General features: G+C 32.8%; 4 protein-coding genes across 4 annotated transcripts; 3 read left to right on the top strand and 1 right to left on the bottom strand.

Moving 5' to 3' along the window:
• The first annotated feature begins 699 nt into the window (after positions 1–699).
• Positions 700–1,689, top strand: LOC114381434. The gene has a single exon (XM_028340684.1). The coding sequence runs from the start codon at positions 852–854 to the stop codon at positions 1,452–1,454; it is 603 nt and encodes a 200-aa protein (XP_028196485.1). The 5' UTR covers positions 700–851; the 3' UTR covers positions 1,455–1,689.
• A 4,526-nt stretch (positions 1,690–6,215) lies between these two features.
• LOC114382804 lies at positions 6,216–9,189 on the top strand. Its single transcript, XM_028342425.1, has 5 exons — positions 6,216–6,329; positions 6,410–6,483; positions 7,304–7,433; positions 7,577–7,891; positions 8,547–9,189. Exons 1-5 carry the CDS (start codon positions 6,216–6,218, stop codon positions 8,817–8,819), a joined length of 906 nt encoding a protein of 301 aa, XP_028198226.1. The 3' UTR covers positions 8,820–9,189.
• Positions 9,190–10,461: 1,272 nt separating this feature from the next.
• On the top strand, positions 10,462–14,144 carry LOC114381932 (TLD domain-containing protein 2-like). The gene is made up of 8 exons (XM_028341165.1): positions 10,462–10,808; positions 11,133–11,653; positions 11,829–11,901; positions 12,237–12,317; positions 12,430–12,493; positions 13,220–13,307; positions 13,634–13,718; positions 13,820–14,144. Exons 1-8 carry the CDS (start codon positions 10,671–10,673, stop codon positions 13,901–13,903), a joined length of 1,134 nt encoding a protein of 377 aa, XP_028196966.1. The 5' UTR covers positions 10,462–10,670; the 3' UTR covers positions 13,904–14,144.
• A 695-nt stretch (positions 14,145–14,839) lies between these two features.
• On the bottom strand, positions 14,840–20,158 carry LOC114381931 (asparagine synthetase [glutamine-hydrolyzing] 3). Its single transcript, XM_028341164.1, has 14 exons — positions 20,009–20,158; positions 19,616–19,754; positions 18,992–19,087; positions 18,760–18,901; positions 17,918–18,013; positions 17,697–17,791; positions 16,942–17,103; positions 16,769–16,849; positions 16,457–16,678; positions 16,168–16,302; positions 15,940–16,020; positions 15,773–15,859; positions 15,548–15,655; positions 14,840–15,206 (listed from the first exon to the last, which is right to left on the bottom strand). Exons 1-14 carry the CDS (start codon positions 20,086–20,088, stop codon positions 15,030–15,032), a joined length of 1,701 nt encoding a protein of 566 aa, XP_028196965.1. The 5' UTR covers positions 20,089–20,158; the 3' UTR covers positions 14,840–15,029.
• Between the last annotated feature and the right edge of the window lie 3,462 nt (positions 20,159–23,620).

Below are 23,620 nucleotides of genomic sequence, written 5' to 3' on the forward strand. Positions count from 1 at the left end.
AATAATAATGGGATAGTACGAATTAAAAAATAATAATGAAATGAAATTCACGTTGTAATGAAACACCAGGAAACAGTATATTTTCGTACATTTTTCGACTAGTGGGGAAATTTTGTACTGTTTTATAGTTTTAGCTTGTTACATCTAGTCAATTGGATAAAGACCATGCTTATTAATTGATGTTCAATTTTTGACGACGGTTGAAGCCAGCAACTCAGCAAGCATTTTTTAAGTCTAACTTTAAGAACACACTAACAATGATTTTTATTCTAAACTTTTCCACCTTGGGTCCCTGTGGAAGACTGCAATTTGTACTGTTGAACTGTATCCCAATACCATTGCAACTGCATGGAAAGAGCCATATATATTCATATGGAGAATCTAGCCTTTCGAGATTCTGAAGGGACTTTGTTTAATAAAGTAAAATCTTCGGCAAAATCTCAAGTGCATGGTTTAAGATCTTAGTCGGCCTTATAATATTCCTAAATCCCAACTGAGACGTATTGGCCAGTCATTAACTATATAATAATATATCTAAAAGTGTTTAAGGATAAGAGCAGGATCTGGAAATCACTTCTAACTTTATTTTCCAATATATAAAATACACACATATGTACCCTATATATATATATATATATATATATATATATATATATATATATATATATATATATATATATATATATATATATATCATAAACCGGCCATGCCCAAAATACATTGTAAACAACTCAAACTCAAACAAGCCTCTCTTTCCTATTTTCTTAGCTTTAATTCCTTCTCTCTTTCTTGCTAAAACACCCAACTATAGAGAGTAGAGATACCCATATATACTCTTCATTAATTTCTTAATGGATCATTCACATAAACTTCCTTCCTTTAGTTGTGAACTTAGAATTATACAAGCCCAAAACGTTGAGTCCATAAAGACCACAAAAAACCTATTTACCAGGTTATATCTTCCAGCAGGAAACAACAAAAGAATTCAACTCAACACCAAAAAAGTTTCCTCCAATACCCAATGTGTTCCCTTTTGGAACGAGTCCTTCAACTTAGATTGTTCATGTCCCCAAGAATTCTTGGAAAGCCTTAAGAAGGAAAGCCTTGTGTTGGAGCTAAGGCAAAACAAGATTTTTAGGTCACATTTGGTGGGAAAGGGTGAGATTCCTTGGAAGGCAATTCTTGAATCACCAAAGATGGAATTCAAGGAATGGGTGAAGATGGATTTGGTGAGTGGAATTAGTGATTGTGAAGATATTATGTTCAAGGCACCACAAGTGCAAGTGGAGATTAAAATACAAGTGGAGAAGGAGAATAATAATAATAATAGGAGAAAGAGGTTGAACAATAAGTGGGACGAGTGTGGATGCAAACATGGTCATGGTCAACATGCATGGTGCAGTGCTGATGATTATGATATATATGCTTTGGGGGCAGTTTTGGAGGCTTTTTGATTTACACGAGAGCAAGCAATTGATGCACTAACATTAGCTCGTTAATTAATTCATTAATTATATGTTAATTTGGATTATATGATTTGAGTTGCTTAATTTGGTCTGTTTTCATTAAAAATATATTAGTTTGCGAGTCATGAGCATATATTGATTTTTTATTTATTTTTTGATGTTGTAATTGTATATGTGGTCTTGATGATTTCGTTTAATAATAGTAGAACTTTGTCACAATTAATGTTAAATATCCCTGCCGGCAAGTAGTTGTTGGGTGTTTTGTCTGTGTATGGGGAAGATTTTCCTAGCTACATAATATATTACCATTTACCAGTGATAAATATAAAACAAAAGGAAACTATTGCGAAAAATTGACAAGCAGGAACAGAGTTATACATTAAGGATATTTTAATCATCAAACATAAAAAAAAAAAAATCCTGTTTCCCCAAATTAATTTCAAAATATACATGTCTTCATCTTTAATGAGAAACGTCTTTTTTTCTTCTTCTTATGGAAGACCATCATACTGGGAATGAGTAAGAATATGATTATTATTTTCCTAAAAAAAAAGGATATGACTATTATGAGTGACCATCATACATGCAATTGTAATGGTATATTTATAATTTAAACTTGAAACTAATAATTAAGTTAAAAAATTCTATAATAATTCATCCACATAATGAAGTGAACAAACTAATTACACGTATATATATAATAAGAAAGCATCAAAGAAAATGATTGTTAACTACATTTGTAGGTCAACTGTCTTTCGGTACTATGGAAAGATAAAATGACATGTATCATGAAGCTCTATCATCATAAGAAAGGAACAACTAAGCTATCTCATTTATTGTTGATGCAAGGGTCAGGTCTCAAGTATCACAATTAGCAGCCGATAACATGTACCTTTCTCTGTATGTATGCATGATGATACATCGATCCACCTTAGAAGCTTCCTGTCACATATGAAGCATAGCCCTCAGCACAATCTTTAAATGAATCATTCATAACATTGGCTTACAATTATCAAACTTGACCTAATTGATGCTAATTTATATTTTGAATTGAACATTACACAAGATTTTAAACCCAGAAGAATGACTTCCGGCCTAATTCATGTGCATATATATTTGGATTTATGTTCGGTGATTCAAAATTATTATTTTGTAATATTAATTAACATGACTTTTCTTTTTGACAAGAAATTAAAATGACTTTAGGTAGTTAAAAGTGTGTTTCCTCTTACCTTAAAGAATTATTCCGAATTTTAAATTGATTTTGAATTGAAACATATGTACTTAACTTTTGTATTGAGTAAAAAAATTATACTAAATTTTATTATTTTGTTTTTAAATAAAAGTATTCCAACATAAATAGCTTTCCTTCAAAACCAATATATATATATATATATATATATATATATATATATATATATATATATATATATATATATTGAATTAAGTGTCACAGATAAAAATGCGTAGGGTGTTATAGAGTATCCATTCATTGCCAACTTTTTTTGGTTAATTTAAATCACAAACCTCAACTTGTTCGAAGCTATTACTACAACTCTTTTTTTTTTTGTTTCATTAGAGATTCAGTGGGATAGCAATTAGCAAGTTCTAATAATTTGCATGAGCCATTAAAGGACATGTGTCAAAGCACAACAACGAAGGAGCGAGTTTCACGGTGTCCAGAAACTTTCTCAACATTAGCTCGTTACATGTTTGGATCATATGATTCGAGATTTTTTCCTGTAGGTATTAGTATTACATATATTGGGTTATAATATGATTCGAGTTGCTTTAATTTTGTCTGTTTTCATATTGAAGTAGCATGATATATATATTGGGTTATAATATGAGTGAGCATCGATTGTTTGTTTTTTTTTTCTAATATGTTGGAATTGTACGTACATAAGGTCTTTGTGACGTTAAATATTAGTAGAACTGTGTCACATTTAATGTTAAATCTCCTGGTCGGCAAAGCTTATTGGGGGGTTTGTGATGTGTATGCTGAAGATTTTCCCGATTAAATAAATAACTATCAAAAATAAAATAATTCTTTAATTTTTTTAAATTACCTTTTATTTTACTTTTAAAAAAAGACTAGGATAAGAACGAGAAAAAAAAATCTCCTTTTCTTCTTTATCCATCCATATTTATGGAAATAAAATTCATGTCATAATTTAAAAAATGAACCTGTATAATTTTTTTTTCATAATGGAAAATGATGGTTTCCTCAAGTGTGATTTATTTTCCAATACATGAACTCGAAAACAACTGAAAATTCAGGGAGGAAGGTAATAATCTATAGAAACTATAAAAAATAGAATGGTATACAGCACATCAAAGTTATCAATCCCCCACCCTAGCATCGCCAAACTCATCATCGTCGTCGGACCCAATTTCAAAAACTCACTCCCCACGATTAAATCTGAATCAAAATTATAACAAACACAACACAAATTCAAAAACAAAAACTAAAAAACCAATCTCAACTTCCTCAAAACAATAACAACAACAATAGTAATAACAATAATTAAACCACAAACACATTTCAAAAAATCAAATTTAGAAACAAAAATCTTAGAACATAAGAAATAATTGGAAGGAGATTCAGAAGAGGAATTAAGTCTTCATCCCCTCCATGTCGTTATTCTCCAACCACCTACCAATCGTGGAGCTCTCTGTCGTGCGCAACACAAGCGATGGCATTCACCACCACCGACATCCTTGGAACACCCCACCCTCAAAGGATCACATTCTTGGAGAGGTTCCCCATCAACATTACCAGATCCGACGATCAAAGAGCCACAGAAACAAAAAACAAACACGAGGAACGATGATGTATTTGACAAGGGCGACAAAGTTGGGTTCTTTCCGTAACAGCTTCGTGGAGAAGAAGGAAAGAGGACCACTCGCTATGGATGCAATATTGTTCCTATTGCACTGTCTCCGACAACATCGTCGACACGAAGAAGACAGTGAAGCGCGTGGCAGCAACGGGTGGGGGGAGGGTGATGCCGTGGAGTTGGAGGCTCGATTTGAGGGTAAAGTAAAAAGGGTATTTTCAGTTTCACACCACAAAAAAAGAGGGACAATTTTGTCTTTTAACTTAAAAAAGAAAACGTTACTTAACGTAGTTGTTTACAGAGGGGAGGCGAAAGTGATGCTCAAAAATGAGAGGGTGCATGTGTAATTGGTGTAAACCTTTGGGGTGTTTCTGTAATTATCTCATTTTTAAATTATTTAATTACTAATAAACTTAATTTATTAAAAATAAATTTTAAAAAATACATAGTCAAATTTAAAATTAACAAAAAAAATTAAAATAATAGATTTTTAAAAAATATAAGATAAAATATCTTAATTAAAAAATAAAAAATTAATGTCATGAATTTTAAAAAATAAGAAGTTAAAAATTATATTTTAACCAATAATTTTTCAAACATATATCATTTATGAGAGAAAAATTTAATTGATTAAGATCTTTAAACAATCACCTCATTGGTGGAAGGAGAATCACAAGCATATATATATATATATATATATATATATATATATATATATATATAACTTCTCAAATGAAAGTAAACATAATTTTACTTGTTAGAAAGAGAAAATTGAAAATACACACAGAATTATTGTTAGCTACTATATATATTGGTAGGTCAAGTTTCTGCAATATGCAAAGATAAAATGACATGTATCAAGCTCTATATCATCGTAAGAAGTAAACTGCTAAGCTACATCATCTGTTTACAATTTACATATTACTACTTATTGTTGATGCGATCCAGTATCATTATTAACAGTGGATAACATGTACCTTCTCTATATGTATGCACGATACATCTCCACTTTTAGAACCTTTCCTATCATATGAATTATGAAGCTTAACCCTCAGTCCTCAGAACAATATTTAAATGAAACATTTATAACCTTGGCTTACGTTACCAAACTTGAACTTTTTATATTTATTTATATTTTGAAGTGAACACCACATTGAGATTTTGAACCCTGAAAAACGACTTCTGGCCTTGCTATACTAGAACATCGTAACGAAACATTTTTTTTAGGAACACCCACCTGTAATTAGTTTCCCGTTGGATAATTCAGAATTATGTTAAAATATGAATTAATGTGATTTTAAATGTTCACAAATTTAAAAGTTAGATCTATTTTTTTTAAAAGGATGATTAGATCTAAAATTAATTATAAGATAAAATAGTTTTAAATAACTTTGACCTAAGCTATCTTACTTCAAAATTAATTTTAATCATGTTTATCTTTATATAATTAGTTTCGTTCAAAATAAATTCACAAACACTCTCCCATACATACACGCCCTATGTACAAGTGTCACAAAGATGAAAAATGCTTAGGGCGTTGAGTTTCCAATCGTTGAAAGTTTAATTGGTTAATTTGAATCACAAATCTCAACTGAAGATATTATTATTAAGTATTAATTACTAGTTACTAGTAGTATTAAACTATTAATATTGTTAAGTCCCTTTTGTTTGATTAGTAAGAGAGTGAGATAACACGTTATATTAAATTGCATTGGCCATCAAAGGACATGTGTCAAGCTGAAGCATAAAGACGAAGGAGCGAGTTTCAGTAGTGTCCAAACACACTCCAAGAACTTTTTCAAATCTAAGATTATTTAAACACATTTTCAATTCAATTCAAATATCTTGAGTAAGTAATATCTCCCACTCATTCACTTACTTTGACATTCACATTCAGAACACAAGCAGAATGCAGAGAGGCACGCCGGTGAGAAAGCCACACACCAACACCTCCGATCTCCTCACTTGGTCGGAAACTCCTCCGCCGGATTCCGCCGCCGCCGCCACCACTCGCTCTGGCCAGGTTACTGTTTAGACAAACACTCTTTCATTCATTTCTCTCCACTTTCTCTCTTCCTAACTCACACTGCATTCACATCGCAGCCTTCCGATAGAATCAGTAAGGTTCTCCACGGCGGCCAGCTCACCGACGAAGAAGCTCAGACGCTAGCCAAGAGGTACAATACAACTTTCATTTCTTACTTACTCTCTGTTAGATCAGATCTGCTAGTGCTTTTCTTTTCTCGATTTCTTCGATCTGATTCTACGCGTCTTTCTATTCTTGCATCGATCTGTTTTTTAATTTGTAATTTCGGTAGATTCGTTAGTTTCTTCTGCGTCTTCTGAAGGTGATGCTTATTTGCTTGAGAGCTATGTGATGTTTATTGTTCAGTATCTTCCACGGTTAATTTATTTAGTTAGTTTTTATTAGTGCTTGAGCTTGGAAATGTAATGCTTCTTTTGTGACTTAAGCCTGATTTATTGACTGTGTTAATCCTGTTAGTGGTTCCACTTTTCTGTTGTTAGCCTATGTTTATGCGTGATTAGGTGCGTTAATTGACCATTAATTAGGCTTTGTTCGTTTGGATAAATGTATTAAGCACATATAAAGAAAACAAAAAGGTAAGCTTAACAAAAAGAAAAGGTAAAATGTACTCAACTTTTCTTATAAACTAAAATCAACTTATGCAGCTTAGCTTTTGGAGAAGTTACATGAGAGAGTTTCTATAAAAGTTAAGTGTTTAAGTTGATTTTAGTTTATATGAAAAGTTTAATTCAATTTACCTTCTTATTTTCTTCTCCTGTAAATGTATATAATTAAGTTTATTCAAACAGGACCTTAATAGAAAGTGGCTTTCTTATACACGTGCTGCAGTATGTATTTCTTCAGGACCTATTGTTTATTTAATCAGAGCTAGGGGATGTTGCGTTCGTACTAATTAATTTTTATTTAAAAAAAATAATTGTTGAATATATCCTTCCATTTGTCACTCTCAGCAAACCATGCTCAGGGTATAAAATGAAAGAAATGACTGGAAGTGGTATATTTGCTGCCAATGGGGAAGATTCTGCATCAGAAGCCAATTCTGCAAATTTGAATAACAGAACAAGCATACGCATGTGTCAGGTATACTTCAGATAATTTTATATGAGTATTTCAGAATGTGACTGTATGTATGAGTATTTCATAAAGGTCAAATCAAACTCCATTCTGACAACAATGTTCTTGTTTTGATTTGTTTTCCTCCCTGTGGTTGCATTGCATCTCAGCAAGCGATGAATGGAATTAGTCAGATATCATTCAGCACTGACGAAAGCATTTCTCCTAAAAAACCTACCTCAATACCTGAGGTAGCAAAGCAGCGTGAACTGAGTGGGACTATGCAAAGTGATTCGGACACAAAGAGTAAGAAGCAAATATCAAATGCCAAGACCAAGGAGCTCAGTGGAAATGACATATTTGGCCCTCCTCCTGAAATCGTGCCCCGTTCAGTGGCAGCTGCACGCACTTTGGAATCAAAGGAAAGTAAAGACATGGGAGAGCCTCTTCCCAGAAATCTGCGAACATCAGTGAAAGTTTCAAATGTAAGTGACTAAGTGTCTTCTAGGCATGAAATAATCATCATATATCATTTACTTGATGAATGGCTAAAGAATCGATTATTATTAGTAATAATAATCCCTTCTTATACAATGATTATCAATGTGGACTAAACTAAGCTTCTGTGCTACTTGTGGTCCTGTAACAACTTCAAGTCTACAAGTACAAGGTGATGAATCCTGAAATGCAAAATTCAAATGTTGATCAATTCTGACCTTTTCTTTTGACAAGAGAAAATTTATTTAAAGATATAACTCAAGGGATGTACTAATGATAATGATAATACAATTGCATCTCCTGAGGAATACCCTATTATCTGGATGGATTATTAAAATTTTACATCATTTTTTTTTCTTCTCCGAAATATAAGCCTGATTTGATGCTAAACAGCACATGCATCATTGAAAGAGGCCAGCAGTTTGTTTTATTGTTTTTAAAGTTTCCATAATAGTATTATTCTTTTTAAAATTTGTTTCTTGAAAAAAGTTTTTCTTTTTGCTTTTACCATAAAGTCAATAATGGCAAAATCTTTCGTGAAATAAGATTCCCGTTCGTTCCTTTTTATGCTTTTCCAACTTAGTTCATGTCCTTTTTGAGCTCGGCTTCCATTTTAACCTTGCTTTTTTCTTATATTTGTAGCCTGCAGGTGGTCAAAGTAACATCTTATTTGGTGAAGCATCCGTTGAGAAGACAGCAAAGAAGATACATAACCAGAAGTTCGCGGAGCTGACAGGCAATAATATTTTCCAAGGAGATGTTCCTCCAGGCTCAGCTGAGAAGCCTCTGAGCAGGGCTAAGCTCAGAGAAATGACTGGCAGTGACATATTTGCTGATGGAAAGACAGAAATCAAAGACCCTGTGCGAGGTGCCCGGAAACCCCCTGGTGGAGAGAGCAGCATTGCCTTGGTTTAAGTTATTTTTAATTTACAAAAAATACTAGCAATATATTCTCTAATATTTATTTTTTCTGACATACTTTCTATTGATAGAAATTCGCGTGAGTCTTGCTAAATATGTGACTCTCATCCACAAACAAGTGAAACTCACATGAATTTCAGTCAATGAAAGAAAGCAGATAAAAAAGTATTAGAAAATGTGTTGTTAGCTTTCCTCTTTAACTTATCCCCTTTGACATAGGAATTCTATAAATTCGTCTGAACTTCCATGTTTTTCTGTAGAAGGGTCAGTGTGTTCGATTATCAGCATTGTAAGTTTCAACTTTCAATGAACGTGGCATAACCTTTACATTTGAATGATGAAACGCGGTTTTTGTGTTCATTTATGCCTATTCGTATTTCGTACCGCTGCTAAAAATGTTACGAAAACTACAATTATGTCATGTTTTGTTGAGTATTTAAGAAATACCATGTTTGATTCTGCTGTCCGACGTAGACTTGGGACTAGAACATTCTTCCATGGTGGAATTAGGTGATTATGTAATCTGATTACAAGTGGTACTTCTTGTCTACTACTAGTGCAAGCAGTGTGTTTCAAAGGACAATTTCTGAGTTTATTTTCTATGCATTTAATGTAAATATTTTACAGTCAACTAATTTAAAAAAATACTATAAATATGATTTTAAATAATTATTATAAGAATTAATATATATATATATATGGATGATAATTTGTTATTACTTATTAGATAGTAGTGTATAAAAATTTTATACTCTGAATATATTTTAATTTGTATATACTTGTGGCATGTAGATCATAACCTGGAAGTTGAGGGCTTCTTTTTCTTTCTTTCTTTACGGTCCAAAAAGTTGAGGACATAAAAAAGTAGTGGCTTGTCATTAGGGTAGCTAGTCATGTTTGATCGAGGTGGAGCCATTCGTGAACTCTTATCCTCTGCTGCGTTTGGAAGGATCCAAAGCATAAAGTATCTTCCTTAACGAATGATTATTTAAATCCTTAAAATATCTCGTGTTTATTTTTTAGGAAAAATATTAACGTTCATATTCTCCAATATAATGAAATAATAAAATTACTACATATTCCACAAGTTTTATTTATTCTATTAGAACAAAATTTATATCATATTTAAAACAAATTAAATTCGTTTAAGACCATAAAGTCTGAATGTTTGATGGAGATACGTAAAATTTTAACACTTAAGAAAGTTTGATATATTTCCTAAATTTATTTTCAAAAATAAGAATGTTTTCAGAAATTAAATTCCAAGAATATGTAAAAAAATTTAATTTAATTGTTAAAACATTGAATCCAACCACGCGTGCGTAGATATCTTTAGGAAAAAAGATTGACAGAAATCAGGGTGAATAGTTAAAAGAAAACGGGTACAAAACAAAATCTCCTAGTCTATGATTCTAAACAAATTAACTTTGTCTTTTTTTTTTTATTCTGGACAAATAATATTTTTAAAAGATTATATTCATCCAGGATCAAAATTAAACTCTTAAAATTCAATATCCGCGAAAGGTAAAAAATAGTAAAAATACCAAAAACAAAAGGTTAATATTAAAAATTAAACACATATGTTACTATCATTTTCAAATTATTTAATTAAACACATATTTAACATGAAAGTAACAGCTGATTAGTCATGGCGGCGTGATCACCAAGTCAAGCTGTTTGTCCTTGGGGGTCAGCATCTGCATCTGCATAGTTGGGTGACTCAGGAATCTGAAAGCTGCAACCCACCAACAAAGAACACCACCACTAAGTTGTTATCTTGTTCTCAAATGTGCCGTAGAAACAAGGACAAATAAATCCCATGTTTCTGAAGTTACCAAAGTAGAAATGGGAAAAAGGCAATCTTTGCGCAACAAAGCCACCCATCTCGTATCTGTCCTTCTCAACCCCATCTCCGATTCCGACACTCTCAATCCCAAAACCTCCAAACACCCCCAACCGACACCAACACCTGCACCTCCTTCTGTAAGTTCTTTGGGGGATTCGACCCGCGACCTCTCTCCCCTTTCCCTTCTCTCTTTACCGCTGGACCAACCTTATGTCTTCCTTCTCTCATTCTTAACACATGTTGTCTTGTCTTTCAGAAATTTATAATTTATATATTTATTTAATTTTAATTCTCATCCTTAGCTCGTACGAGGTTCATGTCTACTTTTGTTAATATGTTTGATTTACCCTTTTTCTCTTTCCGTTTTTGAAGTTTTTTTTTTTTTTTGAGACATTTTGGCTTCAAAGTAAAGTTTAGGTGACTGTTTAATATTTTTCCGTGCAATTTTGTTGTTGTCTCAGGGAGAAGTAGGTGTAGGTGGATCAGAGACAAATGATGAAGAGGGTAACCGTGGTTTAGTTGATGGGCCTGATACTTCATCCTTCACTGCGTTCCTCTATTCCTTATTGTCTTCCTCTGACACTGGAGATAATGCAAACTCCTCACGGGTGCTGAGTGATGATAATAAAGCTGCAGCACCTGATCACAACCCTTTACCAGACTCATCAACATTGAAGGAAAATGGTGGGAGGAAGAGTTTGATTTCTAGAAGCAAGCAATCGCTTGGTAAGGCCATTCGCAAAATCGGTGGATTTCGCCATCAGGATCGCTGGGATAATCTTGAAATGAAATTGGATGATGGGAATGGTTCTAAGGTTTCTGGTGCTGTTGAGATGAGGAGAATTGAGCCTGTGACTGTGCCTTTGGTTGATCTTCCAGAAATTTCTGAACCTTCAGTTCTCCTTTCAGATAGTATAAGGAATGTTGTCTATGTTTCTCTCCCGCCACTTATTCATGGAAGGAAATGGCTGTTGTTATACAGGTATCTCTATGGATGATGATTCATTGGCAGAAATGAGATTTCGTTCATTCTTTTCTGAAGTTCTTAGTCTTGCTATGGAGGGATAATTTTATCATTATTTTTTTTTATCAGCAGATAATTTTATCATTATCATTATCATTATTATTATTATAAGCATATTATACATGTTTTGCAGCACTTGGAGGCATGGTATATCACTTTCTACTCTTTACCGGAGAAGCATGCTTTGGCCTGGATTGAGTTTGCTGGTACAGCTTAAATTATCCTTTAGCTGGTATTAATTTTATTTTTATGCATGCATCTATCTATGTCTGATCTACATTGGGAAATAAAAAGGAAGGTCAAATGCTAAATGGTGCTTGAATATTATGTAAATAGTAGTAGTTTTGATGCTGTAATTAACAGTAGCATGCAGTGGTTTTATGGTGTCTCTATGTTGACCCAGCTTGTTTGTTTACTAGTTAAACAAGTTTAAGCTGGAAAATTGTACAACCTCATCATGGTAATGCCCATGCTATATCATGGATTGGCACTACTTTTTCCAATCTTGGATTAGTTCTCATTGCTAGATATTCCATTCTAGGTTGTCGGAGATAAAAAAGGAGCAGTATTTGGCTGTTTAGTTGAAGCACCTCTCAGATCATCCAGCAAGAAAAAATACCAGGTCATGCCAAAAGACATTTATTCTATGTTTCCATAGATTGTTTGATAGACTGATACTGTTCCTGCAATTGGCTGCTTGTTATTTTATGTTGTTGACAATAGATTTTGTACAGGGAACAAACAATACGTTTGTTTTCACAAATATCTCTGGTCATCCTGTTATATATCGTCCAACAGGTATCTACATTTAATCTATTATTTCTGTTTGAACATGTTGCACTTTGTTCTTCTTTTGCTGTTATAATCATACTGAGTTTTGCTAGCTATCAAAATCAGAGATTATTTGTTCTTCTTAGATTTTTCCATCTGTAGGGAATGTAAAGAGAATTTGTTTGAAGTTGATTTATTGTGATGAATGGTGATAACAGGTTAATAACATAAGGTTTCCCTTCGGTTCAGTGCACATTTTAAAAAATATGCCAAAACTAATAAAGTATAATACTATTTTTGTAGCATAATCTGGCTATATATACCACCCCGACCCCCACCCCTTATTTTATTTTTTAAATTAAAAGGTTAAATTTCTGGATAATCATGAGATCACATGACATCTAACGAATGGAATTTCATCTTTTAACCATATAGAATCAATTCCCTTTGAGGAATTTTCTGGCATGTTTAACAGTTGCCCTAGTAGAATATTGGAAATTGAACGAAGAAATTGTTACAATGGAGTAATTCTGTTTGTGTGGGATTTAGCACCAGCATGAGGCTTTAGTTGAGTTTTGAAATGCAAAAGAAAAGTGATACTAAAGCAGTCTATACATAGCTAAAGTTACCCGAATATAATGTGAGTCACATCTTAGCATTTGATCCACACAATTACATAGAATGAATATATCTGACTTGGTGTGGAATTCCAAATACTGCTTCCCTTGACTTGCTTAACCACAATATTTGCAGGAGTAAACCGCTTTTTCACACTTTGCAACACTGACTACATAGCAATTGGTGGAGGAGGTCATTTTGCGCTTTATTTGGATGGTGATCTGTAAGGACACTCTACTTTCATGATGCTATTTTTTTTTTTAATTTTAAGAATGTTAGAATTATGAATCTATACCTTACGACTATATATAGATGGTCAAGATTAAAAGTTAGTAGTCATCTATGAACTCTTAAAAAAAAAAAATTTATTCTTGATTATTGATCTAATGATCTATATTTATCATTCTTAGTTCTCATAATAATTAAGAGTTCTTATATGGTATACTGTTTATATTTATAGTCTTGCTTCCATCAATAATATCATCAGCTTGAGTTTTGATTATGGTTTTGGTTTTTAACCCCTTCTGCATTTGTGACATCTACTGGAAGATTGAATGGTTCAAGTTCAGTCTCGGAAACGTATGGGAATCCATGCCTTGCAAATTCTCAAGACTTTGAAGTGAAGGAAGTAGAGGTGCACACAAAGTTTCTCTCCCTCCCTTTTTGCACACCCCTTTTGAAATATGCTTTGTATATGCCTTAGAACAAGTTAATTGATCTGTGTCATTCATGCAGTTATGGGGCTTTGTATATGCTTCAAAATATGAGGAAGTACTTGCAATGAGCAAAACAGAAGCACCTGGGATCTGCCGATTCTGAATATTTACCTGATGTGTGAATCAAATGGCTTGCAGTTGGCATTTCATTGAATGGTCACTTTTCCTCTGGCCTCTAGTGAAGTTCATATGACAACAATATAATGGAGAGATTTTATGTATCCAATTATGTTCTGACTAAGCAACTAACATATATGTAAATATTTACCAAGCCTGTATATATTGGAGTACCTACACATATATAAATAGTTTCTTTTTTTTTGCCAATTTTGTTCAGAATAAAAGGTGGAGCAAATTTATATATACATTTGTATTCTTAAAGCAGATGATGAAAGAACGAGAAATAACCCTATGACCTTACGCCCCGACAATTTTACAGGTACAGCAAAGGAAAGATGTTTTTTTACCAGTTACAGCAAGCATGAAATATAATTTGACTCTGCTGTATTATTTTAGAATTTTAAACAGTTCAATACTTTAAAAAATTCTTAAATAAGTCAAATACGGATAATGGTCATGAGTTTTATAAATGATAATAAAAAATTATTTTATATTATCAACACATAAGCTTTAGGTTATTTTAAGAATTTAATGGTTAGATGATGATATAAAATTATCATTGTATAACTTTTTTTTGTCACCATAATATTGATGTAAAATATTTGTCAATTTTGTTAATGTTTAGACGATTAATTTGTCAAAGAACTTAAATGATCATATTTAGTGAAAATTTTCTTTTAAATCACTTTTTTTTATTCACATAGGATTCAAATTTGTGACTTTATTTAAAAAAATCAAATTTAATACAATTTGGGTCAATGCCTTGATCGTATTCATTAGTATTGATTAAGAATAAGGAAAGATGGGTTAAATTTTTTTTAATTGACATAATCTCTAATCTATTTGAAAGTTTTCGATTGGGACCCTACATTTTTCAAAATTCTAATGGAAATGTGATCAACTAATAAAATTTAATGACTTAATAACAAAATTTTAAATATAGATATTTATTTAAAATAATCCAAACAGTTCAAGACCTACATATTATTTTAACCTGTAAATAAAAACAACTCCACTTTTCATTAGTTTCATCTACTTGAAATTTAAATCCCCACTTGACAGTTTGTTGCACACATTCTTTTTTTTTCTTGACAATGTATTATGGGCCCTTAAAGGGGTCCATTTTTGGTTGTATCCACTGCACCATCATATGCAGCTGCATGAACACCAAGCGCTGCACGACCAGAAGGATCAAGATTTTTGGACCATGATGCATCCCATTCCACAGCTTTTGCAGTACTGCATGCCACACTAGGACCTCCAGGCACTGTTGCCTTTGCTGAATTCTGTCAAAATGGTTCAACATAATCAGAAGGAGGTTTGGAAGGACTTTAATTTGTAAACAAGTCAATCCATTTGTTTGCACATTACAAGGCTACTCTATCTTTAGGTTCATCATGGTCAAGGTTCTAATGCACACATGACATGAAAACATATAATTGTTGACTTTAAATATAGGCATGCAATGCACTTGCAGTGTCAATTTTTTTACAATTATATGACCTCCAAGGTAACTATTATAAAAGTCAACAAAATTAGCATATATAATAATATATGATTGGATGACTAAGTGCAAATATTATTTATTCATTGTTTTTTAAAATATAAAAAAAACTATACAATCCACCTTTGGAAAGAACTTCTCAAAAATTGTCCTGTAGAGGTATCCTTCTTTTGTAGTAGGAGTGTTTTCAGGGTAAATAAAATTGGCAGCCATCATCGTTGCATCTGTGACCTGGCCATTTTATCAAGAGAAAAATTAAAAAACAAAACAAAACAAAATGCAGTTAATTAGAAATTATGGCATTGCATTAAAAAAAATAAAAAATCAACGTCACAAGTTAAAACCTACTTGTTTGTTAGCGTGATCCTTCAAGCCATCAATCCAGCTGTAACCAACCCCATCACTGAACTGTTCCTTCTGCCTGTACAATATGTGCTGAAAAAACAGAGAACAAGAATTAGATCAGAAATCCTTCAAGACACAAAAATAAGCATGATGCAGTGGTTGATACAAACCTTCGGTAAATATGGATTCTTATCATCATCAAATGCATTGCGTAACACCCACTTCTCTATCCTTCCAAGATCAGGCCTTATCTGTGCAATTTGTCATAAATTTCATAAATTGATTAAAAATGAAGTCAACGGGATTAACTAAAAAAAAAAGCAGTAAAATCAATTTACATAATAAAAACTTAGAATTGTCCATAGACTTGTTTAATTGGATAAGCACCGGATCTATACCATTTTCCACTCCGGATCTATACTCATGGCTACGTTGATAAATTCTTTATCCAAGAATGGTACACGTGCCTCTACACCCCATGCTGCAGTTGATTTATTGGCTCTCAGGCAGTCATAAAGATGAAGAGCTTTAATCTGTCAAATCATCAAAGCCATAAAAAAAAACTTGAATAAACAAGCAAGGCACAAAAGGAATGAAGAGATAAGGAGAGAATATAACAATTTAAGCACATGAAACTTTGCAAAATAAATTAAATCAAACAGAACTACATAACAATTATTGCATTACTTTTTGACATGTTTCTTCATGAAGCTCTTTCTTGTTAGGTGCCTTGTGAAAGTACAGGTAACCTCCAAATATTTCATCTGAACCTTCTCCAGAAAGAACCATTTTCACTCCCAAGGCTTTAATTTTTCTGGACATAAGAAACATTGGCGTACTTGCTCTGATAGTCGTTACATCATATGTTTCAATATGGTAAATGACTTCTTCAAGTGCATCTATACCTTCCTAATACAGAAAAACAAAAGATTACTTCTGAGTGGCAGTAAAAAACTCATTAGAAAAAAACAAAATGAAGAGACAATGAGAGATGATCACCTGAACTGTGAAATAAAGTTCATGGTGACGAGTACCAAGATAATCTGCTACCTCTTTTGCAGCTTTCAAGTCAGGAGAACCCTGAATGGTGGAAATGTCAGATCTTGAAGCAGATAAAAGCTAATATACTAGCTTCCTTGCGTTGAAGAAGGATAACACAACTCAATTCTGACCTTTAAACCAATGCAGAAAGTATGCAACTGTGATCCCCATTGTCGAGCAGTTTCAGATTCAGCCAAATAACGATTGACCACAGAAGCAACAAGTGATGAGTCCAATCCTCCAGACAAAAGAACTCCAAAAGGTACATCAGTCATCAGTCTCTTAACTACAGCCTGCATGATATCACAGTGAAACCAAGCAACGCAACGCGTTAAAAAAGATGTTGTGATAATCAACCATGCCATCAGTTAGTATTTGACTCTGTTATTACACCAAAGGAAGTCTCCGAAAATAAAAGGACCATTCTCCAATTATGAGCTATGGTTGTCCTCACATCAGTAGCAATGTAGCATATCAACTAATTTAGTGCATGCAAGCCATACATCTTCTACAACATATACTTGGACGTCAGATTCAATATATAGTGATGATGCAGAGGTTGTTAAGTATACTTTCCTCAAAAGGACCCTAAGTTTTATTTCGGGGTGCATTTTGGTCTTTTAACCCCTGGTTACAGCATGCATTTTTCCTAAAATTAGTGTCAAGTGACTTCTGCTAGAGCTGTTACCGAAGGAAATTTAATGGTTTTAGTTTCGTGCAAATAAGATAAGTATAATAGGCATAGATAAGACCATTCAAAATTCCACATAGAGCTGCTGAAAGTCTGAATCATTTTTCAAGCAATTGCAGCAGAACTGAATTTTCAGAAGTGAGAAGAATCAGCTCTGGGTGGTGAAAGTAGAAAAATAACACAATAGTAGCTTACCCTCTCAAAGGTCTCACGCAAAAGGATTGGATCATAGGGAGTTGATGGAATATCCTCTGAAAACCACGGTGGATTGTACCACCTTCTTAATCCTCCTGCAAATATAGCAAATTTTTTTAACAGTGTAAAAGTGTTACAATATCTGAAATGCAAAAGAAAAAAAAAGCAAGGGAATTACAAGAGTCATAAACAGAGAATATAATAAATGATATTTTTGATACCCTGTTTGCTGGAATATATATGCCCTGGAGGAAAAGCAATGAATCTCTCACAATCATCACTCAGAGCTTTCATTTCAGATGCAAACCATGTTGATCCTGCAAATAAACCAGCCTTCCATAGATAACATATCGGATCCGTTCATGTGATTAAAAATAGAAAAGAACAACATTACCAAGTTACAGAAAATAAGAATTTATATCCAAGTAAATAAGCCAATATAAATTTTCGATCAAAAAATTATTCAAGTTCAGAATTAAAAAGACGAGTGTGTATGTGAGGGTGAGAAAGAGATGCTTCATCCATTTACTTGCCATGGAAAAACTAGAATATGTTCCAAAGTGTAAGAAGAACCGGAGGATATAATGAAGTCATATTAATGGTTACTTAAATACGCAATGGAGAATTTAGCCATAACTTATGAAATTAGCACAATGGGTTCAATTTTTAGTACTTCCCTTGAGCTAAGAAAACCAAGTGCTGTGAAAATGAGGGTAAACAACATCAAATTTCTTGATAGTGTTATTTATACTATAAAAACACGACTATACATAAACCTGTATAAAAAAAATGTAATGAGTTGAAACTCAGATTTCTGTAGGAGTTCTTACAAAAGCTGAGTGTTCAGTTGTTGAAGATTTGGAGCCACTGGGATGGCACACAAATATCTCATTTTAATGAAAATTACAGTTAAGCATATCCACATCCACTATGTACAAACTCATGCCTCTCTTGGATTTACTTAGATTGAAAAATAGCTAGCTCTATTTGAGAGGCTGAGACACCATTCAGATTGAAGTGAAAATGTGAAATATTATAACAGCCAGAAGGTATAGCCACATACCATCATGACCCCAACCCAAGTATAGAGGGGTAATGCCAATAGCGTCACGAGCAGCAATAAAACTTTTATCGCGGGTATCAAGAAGAATAAAGGCAAACATCCCATCCAGCATATTAACAAATTCTTCTCCATATTCTTCATACTGGCATGATAAATTACAATAATTTTTTTTAATAATTTATGGGAAAACAGTAAATTGATTACCAAATCTAGCTGATTCTCAAACACTTACAAGATGGGCAATCACTTCACAATCACTACCAGTTCGAAATTGATGGGAACTCAGTTTCTGTCTCAATTGCTTGTGATTGTATATCTCCCCATTTACCTAATAATGGCACAGTTTCAACAAGGAAACATCTGGTATGAAGATAACCAAATATCTAGAAACTAGTTCAGCATATATATCATGAAAATTAAAGTGTGAAAACAACAATAACAGATATCCAAAAATTAAAAAGACCGCATAGCACATACAAATGCCTTTTGATGTCTGCATTCTCATCGATGTTCAGCAATGCAAGCGCCAGGCTTTTGGTCTAATACTTCATAAATATCATATTTGGCTAGGTTGTCAGCATGGTTTTAAATAGTGTTCCGTCGCAATGTCAAGGTATTTTGTCTCACCACAACACAACCGCAACCGCGGACGAAATTTAAAACCATGGTTGTCGTCAGGCTAAGTAATAGACCAAACTAGAGATTATAAGCATGTAAATTAGCATTCATGCAAGTGCATCCACTTTAACCCTTTCCAGAAGAGAAAAAAAAAAAACAATGCATTTTTTAATGAAATGAATATTCCCAAAACAAATGCACATGTATAATTATTTTATAGTGGAACAAAGATACGTACAGTGACAACAATAGTCTTATCTTCGTTGTACAAAGGTTGGTCCCCTGAAGTAGGGTCAACAATAGCAAGGCGTTGATGAGCTAGGTAACAATCCTCATAGCAATCTATGCCACTCCAATCAGGACCTCTATGCCGCAACCTACATTTTTCGACTCCATCACAACCACACACAATTCAGAAAAAAAAAAAAAAAACTAACTAAATTAATCCTTCAAAAGCAGCAACATATAATTTACTAAACCAAGAAAACAAGTAAAATGGTGGGGAAAAAAAGGGTTTTTTTTTTTTTTGCTGCATAAAGTGAAAGCACAAATGATGAGTAACAGAAATATATATAAAAAAAAAAATGGTGAAGCCATGCAGAGAGATAAAGAAATTAGAAATGTGTGTGACCTGCGAGACAATTCGATGATGCGAGCGCGCTTGGCCTGAGAGTTGTCGACGCAACCCAACACTGCGAGGATTCCGCACATGGCGGCTGAAAATAAAAACTGGAACACAAAAGGGAAGACACACAACACAACAGAGGGTAAAGTGTGATAGGTTTCAGTATTTATTTTATTTACTCACGTGTATCAGTGAATGACCTTTTTTTTTTCTTTTTTAATATTATTTATTAATTTTTTTTATTATTATTATTTCTCGTACGTTGTCAGAAGATTCTCTCATATTTTTATTTTTTATTTTTCAGCATTTCTTTAAGCATTTTTTTCCCTTTTATAAGTGATGAAGGAAAGAATCTTCTACCAGGGTTCTTGTCAGCACCAGATTCCACTCCGGATTCCTTTTAGGTTGTCCCTTGCTCTTTAGTCCCAGTCAAAATTTGTGAGCTGAAGAGAGGGGCTAATACCTGGGATGGAAGGTAATTATTCCATTAATAAAACAATAAATTAACATTAGAGATATAATTTTTAAATGGTATGATTAATATAACAGATATCATTAATAAAATGCTAGTGGTTTTAAAATAACACCATTTGCATCGTGGGTCCACAGCGGCTAAGTGGGTGACATACACATAGATCTCAATCTCCAAGTCACAAACAGAGCAAAAACTGTTACATGACAGTTGGAGAGGGTGAAGTCAATGCCATCCTTCATTCGTTAATTTGGGTGATTAAGCAGAATTTATTCAATGTCATTATTGAGTCCGATTGCAAATTGATTATCGATCAAATTCTCAACAATGAGCGAGATTTGTAAGAGTGGTGTGGATTGATTCTTAATCAAATAAGAGATATCATCATATTGCACACATTTTACTAGAAATTCAATCTATTTTATACCGATAATATCTTCAATGTAATTCCTCATTGAATTCACAATTTGGAATCTGGTTTTGTTCTTATATAAATAAATAAAAAAACAATATAAGGTAGATAAAACCTAGGCTATGTACGATAAATTGTTTCAATTAATTTTAAATTTTTTTATTAGTTGAAAAACTTGTATATTATTTGATAAATAATTTTTTTATTGACTTTTATCGTAAGAAAAAAAATGTCATTCTATTATATTTATGTTATTGTTTTAATATTTTTTAAATAATTTTATATTAGACAATTTATTTTAATTATTACCCTAATTAACATAATAAAAATATAATGTCAATAAGTGTAAAAATCATGTTCAATTTGTAAAAAAAAAAAAAAGTGTAAAAGCTATAACTGATGGTTTCTAAAAAGATGTACATATAAATGTTGTTATTCAATTTGGCATAAGAGGAACGATAAGGTTCGGGACAACAAATGACACCTTATTTTGTTGTCACTCAACAAGGTGATATGTTTTATCAAGATTTATCTTGTGAAGATTCCCACGCAACCATAGAATCGTGATCAATGGTTGCCTCCTCCAACGGTAGCTTTTCAAGTGCAATATAAATGCTTCCTTTTTTGAGATGAAGAACTGAACTGGGATCAGTGTATCAGGGATAGTTCGGGAGCGTTCATCAGGGCTAAGGCAGATTGAAATCAGCCTTGCCTTACAGTGCTGGAAGATGAAGCGTGGGCATTGTGGTCAGCTTTAAAGTTTGCAGCTGATGTATGCATGCTTCATGAACAATACCCCTACTTAATACTTTGAATCTGACTGTGAAGTCCTCGTTGAGCAATCAAACTTTTCATTTAGGTTTTGTTAGAAAACAAGTCAATGTTGTTGCTCATAACTTAGCTAAGGTGACAACATCTCATACTTGTCTTCATTGTTATCATAGTATTGTCTTTTGTACGGCTGAATTGATTTTTTCAAAATCTTATTAATGTAAAAAAAAATTAGTATATATATATATATATATATATATATATATATATATATATATATATATATATTTATATTTATAAGAAAGACGTACATATCATACAAATAAATGAATTGATTTCATGCATTTTAAATGTGTGTATAAACATACACTTAACCTCAATATGCTATCAAAAAGTAAAGAAAACATTAAATAAAAAAAGATACACCAGTGAATTTTGGGATTAGTGCATTAGTATTATTTAAGGTTAGTTTTTTCTTTCTTCTTAATAAAAACAAGAGGTTTGTTTTGTTTTATTTATTTTTTCAAAAGAAAAGAAAGTTGTTACTTCCTGCACTCTTTTCAAAATGCTTTGTTTACCTTTTGGATTCTGGTAGCCAAAATCATGTTGTGAGAGGATGGAAAGCAGATTGGGAAGAAGGATGGTGCAGTTGGCGAACCTCCCCATAAAGCTTTTGATGCCCAACACCTTCACCAACATCCAAGAAATCGCCCTTCAGTGACGAAGATCGAGATTAAGCGCGTCCTTGAATCCCTCTACAGCTTCGACGTTGAAAAGGTCCGAACCCTCAATATGGAGGGCAAGAAGAAGAAGCGTGGCGGCTTGTTGATCGAAAACCCGATTACAAGAAGGCTTACGTCACCCTCATGAAATAATTATGCCTAGAATTTGCAACTTGATTCAGTGAATTGCACCTTTGCTTATTTCGGTCACCAACTTTGATTTTGTAAAGGCATTTGAATTTGAGTGTGTGAAATTCAGTTATGGTTTCACTTGAGAAAAACATGCTAAACAGCTTCTGGCGATCCAGTATGCAGCTTCGTATATTTGAGACTGTGACAAGGAATATATCATTTCCCGGCTCTACACGTTGAAGGAACAGGTATTTAAACTTATGATACACATCCATCATGGTCTTAACCAACAAGCTCAATGCCTTGATTTGTAGCTTCAGTGGCTTTAGGTATTTAAACTTTGATGGCTATTCGCATGTTTGATTCTTCATTGATTTTATGAGATGCGCATCAAAATTCACAACAGAAGAGAAGCTGCTTCCGCATTAAAAAAAAACTGACGTGATTTTATTGGACATGCATACTTAATGTAATATAACTATAGTCTAAGATTATTTAATTATGTAATTATAGACTATTATATTAGTATATATTTGTTTAATTTTTATAATAATTATCTTAAAAATTATATTAATGATGATTTGATGACATCTAGTTTCTAAGAAAGGGTTAAAACATGATTATCAGCCAGTTCAACCAGCAATGGTGGGTTGTCTGGTCAGTTTGACCCCCAAAAACTGGTTGCTAATTGAATTGGAAGAATCGACCATGAACTACTAAAACCGCTAAAAATTGGGGGTTAGAAGGGTTCAACTGGTTCAGCCGAATCTATAATTTTTTTTTAACAAAAATTGGTAAAAGGACATTGTTTTAGCTCTTTTTTTTTCCTTTACTTTCCCCTCAACCACGCACATATCAGTGGTTACTTGTTATATCAATTACTTTTAGTTGTATTTGCTTTTTTTGAGAGACTTGTAGTTACTAATGAATTTTATTTGTATCTGTTGAACTTAAATATTTTGACATATTAGATTTGTTTTTATATATAACTTATTTTTGTTATGTTATGATTTTATGACACTTTTAAGTGAAATTTTATTTTTAAATTATAAACTTGTGTCTATGATGTTATTTTTTGTTTAATATTGTTTAATATATTATATTAAAAA

This window comes from Glycine soja, chromosome 13, assembly GCF_004193775.1.
Source record: "Glycine soja cultivar W05 chromosome 13, ASM419377v2, whole genome shotgun sequence".
Taxonomy (NCBI): Eukaryota; Viridiplantae; Streptophyta; class Magnoliopsida; order Fabales; family Fabaceae; genus Glycine; species Glycine soja.

Excerpts from the sequence above, each read along its gene's own strand:
- LOC114381932 (XM_028341165.1), top strand. The coding sequence starts at position 10,671 with ATGGGAAAAAGGCAATCTTTGCGCAACAAAGCCACCCATCTCGTATCT. Across the intron at positions 11,902-12,236 it reads GGCCTGGATTGAGTTTGCTG|GTTGTCGGAGATAAAAAAGG; the intron begins GTACAGCTTAAA and ends ATTCCATTCTAG. Across the intron at positions 12,494-13,219 it reads TGTTATATATCGTCCAACAG|GAGTAAACCGCTTTTTCACA; the intron begins GTATCTACATTT and ends CAATATTTGCAG.
- LOC114381931 (XM_028341164.1), bottom strand. The coding sequence starts at position 20,088 with ATGTGCGGAATCCTCGCAGTGTTGGGTTGCGTCGACAACTCTCAGGCC. Across the intron at positions 16,850-16,941 it reads CTTTCTGCATTGGTTTAAAG|GGTTCTCCTGACTTGAAAGC; the intron begins GTCAGAATTGAG and ends TCCACCATTCAG. Across the intron at positions 16,679-16,768 it reads AACTTTATTTCACAGTTCAG|GAAGGTATAGATGCACTTGA; the intron begins GTGATCATCTCT and ends TTTCTGTATTAG.
- LOC114382804 (XM_028342425.1), top strand. The coding sequence starts at position 6,216 with ATGCAGAGAGGCACGCCGGTGAGAAAGCCACACACCAACACCTCCGAT. Across the intron at positions 6,330-6,409 it reads CCACCACTCGCTCTGGCCAG|CCTTCCGATAGAATCAGTAA; the intron begins GTTACTGTTTAG and ends TTCACATCGCAG. Across the intron at positions 7,434-7,576 it reads CAAGCATACGCATGTGTCAG|CAAGCGATGAATGGAATTAG; the intron begins GTATACTTCAGA and ends ATTGCATCTCAG.
- LOC114381434 (XM_028340684.1), top strand. The coding sequence starts at position 852 with ATGGATCATTCACATAAACTTCCTTCCTTTAGTTGTGAACTTAGAATT.